The sequence below is a fragment of the Numida meleagris genome, chromosome 26 (assembly GCF_002078875.1).
Source record: "Numida meleagris isolate 19003 breed g44 Domestic line chromosome 26, NumMel1.0, whole genome shotgun sequence".
In the NCBI taxonomy this organism is placed as follows: Eukaryota; Metazoa; Chordata; class Aves; order Galliformes; family Numididae; genus Numida; species Numida meleagris.
The window spans coordinates 1847724-1855305 of record NC_034434.1 but is presented as its reverse complement, the minus strand read 5'-3'; the positions used below and the strand labels follow the sequence as shown (position 1 = coordinate 1855305).

General features: G+C 56.6%; 1 protein-coding gene across 3 annotated transcripts; it reads right to left on the bottom strand.

Moving 5' to 3' along the window:
* Nucleotides 2180-7508, bottom strand: MYL4 (myosin light chain 4). Of its 3 annotated transcripts, XM_021377797.1 has the most exons (7): nt 7263-7508; nt 6616-6643; nt 4834-4983; nt 4154-4327; nt 3650-3727; nt 2992-3035; nt 2180-2421 (listed from the first exon to the last, which is right to left on the bottom strand). In XM_021377797.1, exons 1-6 carry the CDS (start codon nt 7359-7361, stop codon nt 3007-3009), a joined length of 558 nt encoding a protein of 185 aa, XP_021233472.1. In that variant the 5' UTR covers nt 7362-7508; the 3' UTR covers nt 2180-2421; nt 2992-3006. The 3 variants fall into 3 exon arrangements, with proteins under 3 accessions (XP_021233472.1, XP_021233470.1, XP_021233471.1); XM_021377795.1 differs by lacking the exons at nt 6616-6643; nt 7263-7508 and adding an exon at nt 5743-6603; XM_021377796.1 differs by lacking the exons at nt 2992-3035; nt 6616-6643; nt 7263-7508 and adding an exon at nt 5743-6605.

The window sequence follows — 7582 nt, the reverse complement described above, 5'->3', positions numbered from 1 at the left end:
GCAGGCTGGCACGGAAAGGCAGCGCTCGCCTCCAATGACAAAATGTGTCGCGCAGCAGTGCTGTCCCTGGGACGGACACCTGGCTCCTGACCAGAATATCCCGAGTTGGAAGGGACCCATAGGGATCACTGAGTTCAACTCCTGAGCCATTTTGCCCCAAACACAGCAGAACCTTCCCGAAAGCAATGGCAGTATATGCATACATGGGTGTGCGTGCACAAGGCCGCGTTCCAAGGAGCCCGCTCTGTGCTCATCATCCTTACCCCAGTCTCTGCCCCTCTGCATGCTGAGAGGGTGGAAGCTCTGTCCGCCTCCCGTTGCACACGGGCTTCTCCTGACACCCAGGCCATCTTTGGTATGAGCCTCTGCCTTATCGCAGGCTGAAGAGATACAGCCAAGGCTCTCCCTAGAGTGGGAGGTTATTTTTTTTACTTCTTGGAATCTCCTGGGCTTCCAGTAGTGTTTGAACTATAAAAGGGCAACAGCCTGAACTCTTGTCTTGGGACATCTCGGTTTGCAGGGTCGCCTCTAGCCATGCAGTTCTGTGTATGAGGTCAGTGGATGCTTTCTGTAAACGTCCATGGGACTAAAACCACTCCCCAGCACCCTGAGCTCTCTGCAGGAGGCTGGGCACAGAGGTGCATAGAGGCGTACAGCTGTGCAGATATAGAGGTATGTGCTGCGCCTGTCCAAGCACATCATTCCAACCCACCTCGGTATGAACATACTTTTCATTGCCCCGGAGAGACAGAGCAGATCCCCAGAGCACAGCATGGCTGGCGTACCCCAGGGCTGCTGCAGAAGCTGGAGTTATCAGCCCTCGCATTCTTCTGTAGTCCTCTCTATCGTTTTCCACTGCTCCCTGCCTGCCTGCTTGCAAGAGCCTCTTTGCTTTTGATTTACAGTGTCATTCCTGTCTGCACAGGAGCTGGAGGCTGGAACGCGCTCTGTGTGCAGGAGCATAAGCACAGCCTCTGACTTGCTGGGGCAGGAACATCACAGCCAGCGGGGCCCCCAGCCCCTGCTGCACATTTCCTCTGCGGGTTCGGGCAGATCCTTCGCCTCTCTGCTCCGTTCCCATCTGTCACAGCACGATCCTCCACAGGAGCAATGCCGCAGCAGTGTCACGGCCACCAAGACCGCGAAGTGCAGCAAGTGGTGTCCTATTGTGCCCTTTCACCACGGTCCTTTGCCAGGTTGAATCGCAGACAGCACATTAAAGGCACGAAGTGCCCAGATTCTCCCTAGTGGAAGCCGTCAAAATACCACAGACAGAAGCTAAAAATCTAATCTTGCATCTATAAACAGCTTATGTTGCTTTTTATGAGCATTCGTATCAAGCAGTGGGAATTGGAAGCAGCTGTTGCTCAGGCAGTGCACAGAAATGAGCGGGTGGTGGCTGAAGTCAGCCACGCTGAAGAAAAATGCTTTAAACTGCCAGTCCGAGTCACGGAGCAAGAGCACTGGAAAAAGGAACAAAGCAAAGCATTATCTGCTCCCAGGTGCTCTGCTGATGGGAGGGCTGAGTTATCCGTCATGAATTATTCACCACTTCTAAGGATGCTAGCACGATTTTTGCAGGTAGGAAGGGAGCTGCCAGCTCGCATTGCACAGCCCTAGATGGCTCCTGGCTGCAGTCTGTGTGCACAGAGCCATCCAGGGAGCACGCTCTGTCTCGGCTCTATCAGATGCTACTCATGCATCAGTGTGGCTGAACCAAAGCCATCCAAGGAGCATGGTCCTGGCTGGGATCTAGGATGCTAACCATACAGCAGCAGGGCCACGTCCCTCTTTGCTCCATAGTGTGCTTCAGCTTAGACCTGCAGGGAATGCTCACAGGGCAGCATGCTGTAGGGTGGATGGGCTACGAATCCAAAAGGTTTTCAGGCAGAGAGAAGATGTGTCCCCAAACCAGGGGGACCGTGGGTGCAGCCTGTCCCTCGTGCTTACTTTGCTCCAAGCCTTCCTTCCCCCAGCTGCGAGGCCCTCAACCCACAGCAAAGAGAGGGAGATGAGCAAAGACCCTTGTGCCACGCCTGAGCTCCTCTGGAGCCACCAAACCCCATGTTTTCCCTTCCTTCCCATGCTGTGAGAGCATCCTGCCTCCTCTGACTGCTGGGGCCTGAGCTCCACACCCAGTGCTTTATGACCAGCCCAAAGCCAAAGCAGAGAGACCATGTACGGGAGGATGGAATGAAGTTTAATGATGCCAATGGCACAGGAAAAACCTGAAAAGAATAATTTAAGACTTAGAACAAGGTTCAGACTTGTCCCATTGTATACACATTGGGGCGTTCATGGAGGCTGGCTGTGTGCTTGTGGAAATCCTCTGCCTTCTGGGGATGTCTGGGGAAGGGGGGACATGGATGTAGGAATCTCATGGTTTGTGGTGCTCGGGTGGATTCCATCACCTCCAAGAACCTGGGAGAAAAGCACGAGAGGGATTAACGCAATGAACCAGTGCGACAGGAGCACCGCTTCCCAGCTGAACCCAAAACGTCAGTAACTCCATGCCATTAAAAGACAAACAAACACACACAACAGTTTCATGCAAGTAGTTTTGTGTCCAATTAAACCTCCCCGGCAGCATCTGCCACCCAACCACGTCTGTGGCCGCGTTGATGAATGGGAGCTGGAGAGAAACAGATTAAAGCCAAAATACAACGAGTGCTGGACCTTCAAAACTCCGACTTCTGTCTGCCTCGGTTTTAACCTTCTGATGTTTAAAGAGATTTGTGGAGAGAAAAAAAAAAAGGAAAGAGATATTAAAATGTTAAGTGCGTGTATTTAGCAGGTCTTTTAATACTTCTTTCCACCAGCGTCAGTTGCACATGCAGAGCACTACCACAAACACAGCTTTTGGAGACTGCTGCTGCACCAGCTGCCCGCTGCAGGGCTGCCTGGGGGTGTGGGTTTGGTGCCTCTGCCCCTGGCAGCTGCATGCAGGGTTTCCAGCCTCGCAGCAAACAGGGGAGACCCCGAGTGACCCACCTGAAGTTCCTCGGCTCAGCCAGACATGATGTGCTTGACAAAAGCTGGGGAGGAAAGGAGAAGGGAGCTCTCAGACATGCTGCGGGCTGTGCTGGGGGGCACCCGGGGACAAAGGGGACTCGCCACAGCACAGATGTTCTGCCAGGGCCAGGATGTCTCCTCCTGTTCCCACCTTTCATGTACCATCCCAAACCCACAGCGAGAGACCCCCAGCCCCTCCTGCAGATAAACCAGTCGCACTGTCCCCTGTTTTCTGAGGCCACAGGGAACAGATACCCTCTTTTCCTCAGTGCCCGCCAATTTGAGGGGTTCCCAGTCTTCACGCCAGATTTTCACCTTCTCGGAGCCACGAGCAATCTGTGTCTCCAAATGTTCCTGATTAGCTTCTGCTGTGAAAGATGCTGGCGTTGTTTATTTTTGATAGCTTAGAGCAAAACAGCGCCAGGAGCGGGGATAAAACAGTCCCGAAAGCCTTGGAAACACGCTGCCTTCAGCAGCCTTTACTGGACATCACTGCCACAACCACCACATTCCCACCCCCGGTGACACATCACAGCTCCCTTTGGAAGATGGTCCCCACCTTCCTCTTGGTGATCACCAGAGTCCTCGCAGAGGACACTTTGCACTCTAGGACCAGAGCGCTGTGTCTGGGATGTACCTTCGTAGTTGATGCAGCCGTTGGCGTCTTCTTGTCCTGCCATGAGCTGCTCCACCTCGCTTTCTGTCATCTTCTCCCCTGGAGGAGGAGGATGGAGAGGTGAGGGGAAGGCTCTCGCCCTGCTGCGACCCTCCCGACCTTCTTTCAGACAGCCAAAGACACCGGAAAGAGGAAAAGGGAGTTGAAAAGGAGGTTAAAAAGGAGATGTGCTGTGCTATGGGCTGGGGAGCGCTGGTGGGAGATTGTGGAGGGAGGACCAAAGTGCGACCACTGGCTGATAGCTCAGGGCGATGTGGATTCCCCAGCTCCTTTGGGTCATACATGAAGCCATGGCTTAACATGAGAAAAGCCACATATTTGGCAGCCGCCAACTCCTACAAGAATTCTACAAAGAGCAGAGTGCACAGGCTCCTTCTGGTGCGTGGGACCAGCCGACTAACCCAGGCCCTTTGCCCAAAACGAGCTCACGGGGGCCGTGTCCTGCTCCTTCCCAAGCGGCCGTACCCAGCGTGACCAGCACATGGCGCAGCTCTGCCCCCATCACCATCCCGTTGCCCTCCTTGTCGAAGACGCGCAGCCCTTCCACGAAGTCCTCGAAGGTGCCCTGCTCCCGGTTGCGGGTGAAGTGCTGCAGGATGGGGAGGAAGGTCTCAAAGTCCAGCATCTTCGTGTTCATGTCTGAAGGTGGAGGAGGAGACGGGGTCAGAGATAAACCTCATTAAGCTGAGGTCAGCCTCCGAGGGCCTCCTTGAGCTTTCTGGGTCTCATTTCCATCTGAGCACGGGGAGAGAAGACTCACAAGGGGATGGGACTGCTGGTACATTGTAAGATGGGAAGATCCATGCAAAGCATAATTATAATCTGGGGACTGCCAAAAATTAAAACCGGCAGGTAAGTCCTCTGTCACCAAACTGTCACTGCACTGGAACTGGGTGACACCGGATTGCACCAGCTCAGGATCCTGTCTGCTAGTGTCCCTGCCAGCATCCCCACTGGGGACAGCCCGTCCCTCGGGTTGGTTGTGGTACAGGTGTGGATGGGAAGGAATGACACAGGAATGAAGGCGCTCTGCGTCGCTCCTTTCCCAGTTCCTTCATCTCACCGGGCTCAGGGAACACGATCCTTCAGTGTCTATCAGGGTCTACTTGTCCCACCCCATCCCCGCAGCCCCGTTGTGCTGTCACCTTCTGGTTTAGGCTTGCCCAGCACCTTCAGGACCTCGGCGTTGGTGGGGTTGTGACCCAGTGCCCGTAGGACGTCCCCGCACTGCGCGTAGGTGATCTGCATGGCTCCCGTGGGCGTCCGGTCAAACAGGCTGAAGGCTTCCTTGAACTCTGCGGGGGGGAAGAGCTCAGCTGCCCCCTGCCCATGGCAGCCCCATGCCCACCCCACCAGGAGCAGGGTGGGAGGAGAGGGAGGGACACATGCGCGGTGGGTGCCCTCTGCACCCAGCCCTGGCAGTGAGCCGTCAAGCTCGCAGACTCCTTTGACGAGTCGCCTGGCTTCTCGAGCAGGTTTAGCCCCCCCCCCCACCCCAAGGAGCTGGGTGGGTGAATCCTGCTGGGCCCCCTGCACCGCCTTGTGCACCAGCACCGGTTGCAGGCTGCTGTCCCTGCTGCAGAACATCCCCTTCACTCTTCCCCTCCTTGGCTCAGGACTCCTGCAGACCACTCGACCCTCCCTCCACACCCCAGTGATGCCTGCAGTGCCCCCTCTGCTCCTCCAGACCCAGCCAGGCAGGCACTGTGTGGCATTGCTAATGGAGGGTCACCATCTCCACCCAGCCTTGCAGACCGCGTTACATCCTTGCTTGGAAGGATGCAGGAGATCCATTTCAAAGCTCAAATTATCACCTCTAGAGTGTTGCCTTTTACCTGGAGGAAGGAAGCCTAGATTAGGATTGCTTTCCTCCTTTACATGAAGCTTTTCAGCTTCCTAACTTACTGCTGGAGTCCAACTTGAATATGCACATTGCCTACACATGGGCTATATGTTGACTGTGCATTGGCTATACATTGATTATGCACCGGCTATATACTGTCTATATGTTGACTACACAAACCACCACGTGCCTGCTCTGCTCAGAGCCTCACCTCTGGTTCCTCGCTGCTGTTGAGGTGCAAAACGTGGAGAACCCAGTTCTTCAAGACCCCCCAATTCCTTGCATTTCTGGCGCAAACCATGGGCCCCAAACCTGGTGGCCAGAGCCCGTCTCCCCAGCAGCCCCACGCAGGCGGGCGGGCATTGCTTTTCCCACAGCAGACGCTCTGCACGTTGCTGGATTCCATCCTGCTGCCTCCCAACAGCCAACAGGGCCAAGTTTGTGATCAGCCCTTCCAGCCGGTCCACGTGGACGCTCAGAGCTGAGAGCTTAATGGTCATGGCATTAATGAGTTCCAGGTTCTGGTCCATCTCTTTGATGATGCCCAGCAATAGCTGGCTGAAAGCGGAGCAGCTGGTGGGCGGGATGGGGCGGTCATGGTCCCCATGCGGTGATGGAGACCCAACGGGCTGGTGGATATTTCGTTGGGTTTGCTGGGAATTCTTGCCCGGGGCTTTGGGTTTTTTACTTGGCATCTTTGTAGCTTCTACTGAACGTCACCGCCCCTGAATCTGTGCCCACGGAGTCAATGGCGAGGATCCCTGTGTCCCTGTGCTCCCATTGACCTCACAATGTTCCTATCACTGCAGGTGACACCCGGGGGTGCCAGGGAGGGCTGTCGCTGCCTGCAGGTCCCTGGGCACTCTCTGATGTCCTGATTTACTGCGGGGGCACCCAGCACAGAGCAAGGAGCAGCATCCCCGCACCCTGCAGCCTCAATCCCAGCCAAATCCCCACGCTGCTCCCAGCCACTTCCGCCTCCTCTCCTGCCTCCCCCTCCCACCAGGGCTCTTTCCCACCTCCTGCTGTAGAACAGTCCCCACATCGAATGCCATCCGTGGGGCAGGGCAATGCCCACGCTTACCTTCGATCTGCTCCGCAGCGAACTCGATCTGTCAGGGGGAGAGAACAGAGCACGGGGACGGTGTTGGGAGAACGAAGGGCTCTGCCCAGCCCTCGAGCATCCCCTCTCAGCTCTGCAGCCTGCTCTGGGCGGTGGCTGTGGCTGTGCCATACCCAGGGATGTTCCCACCCTCATGGCAAAGCCACAGTCCCCATGGAGAGCCCAGCCGGCAGCGGGCACAGAGAGCAGCAAGGATGCTCAGCCCGCGGTCTGTGTTAGAATCCCATTTCCAGGGATTAAACAGCCTCTGTGCTGAGCCTGCTATTAACAACCTGCAGCTGGGGCTTCAAAATGGAACCGTATCCTGGGGAATCGCAGCAAAACAAGCAAAAATGTGGGGACTCGCACAAAAGATGCTGTCAGACGGAGGAGGCGATGCAGGGGGAAAACGCCTTAGGATGGAGGCGGCGGGCAGCACGAATGTTTTCTCCTGCTGCTGCGGGCTCCCGGAGCTGTGGGGCGGTGGAGCCAGCACAGCATCCTCAGCTCAGCACCGCGCAGCATCACCGCCGGGGCGATGCTCCCCTCCCAGCCCTGGCACTCCGGCACCGCCCGCGTGCCGCCGCGCGTCGCCCAGCGACGGAGCCATGCCGCCGTCCCACGCTCACCTTCACGCTCTTGGGGTCGAAGGCGAATTCCTTGGGCGCCTCTGGGGCCGCGGCCGCTTTGGCCGCGTCCTTCTTGGGGTCGGGTTTCTTGAGCGGCATGGCGCTGCGATGAGACCTCCTGCCCGGCGGAGCGATTCGAGGCGGGGGCTGCTGCCTCCGTTATAAACCCAGCCCTGTCCTCACCCTGCAGGGGCAGGCCGGCTGCTGGAGCAGCTGCTACTTACTATAAAAGGAAGAAAACTCAAACGAGAGGGGCCCCAACTCGACAATTGCCCATTGTCATCGGCTCCCGCGCTGGGGGAAGCCGCTCGAGCTGCCCT

What these genes read in the sequence shown, in the direction of transcription:
- MYL4 (XM_021377795.1), bottom strand. Translation starts at nt 6,226, where the DNA reads ATGCCAAGTAAAAAACCCAAAGCCCCGGGCAAGAATTCCCAGCAAACC. An exon ending in GGGCAAGCCTAAACCAGAAG is followed by an intron (nt 4,328 to 4,833) that starts GTGACAGCACAA and finishes CTCCACCTTCAG; the next exon opens with ACATGAACACGAAGATGCTG. An exon ending in CCATGTGCTGGTCACGCTGG is followed by an intron (nt 3,728 to 4,153) that starts GTACGGCCGCTT and finishes CTCCTCCTCCAG; the next exon opens with GGGAGAAGATGACAGAAAGC.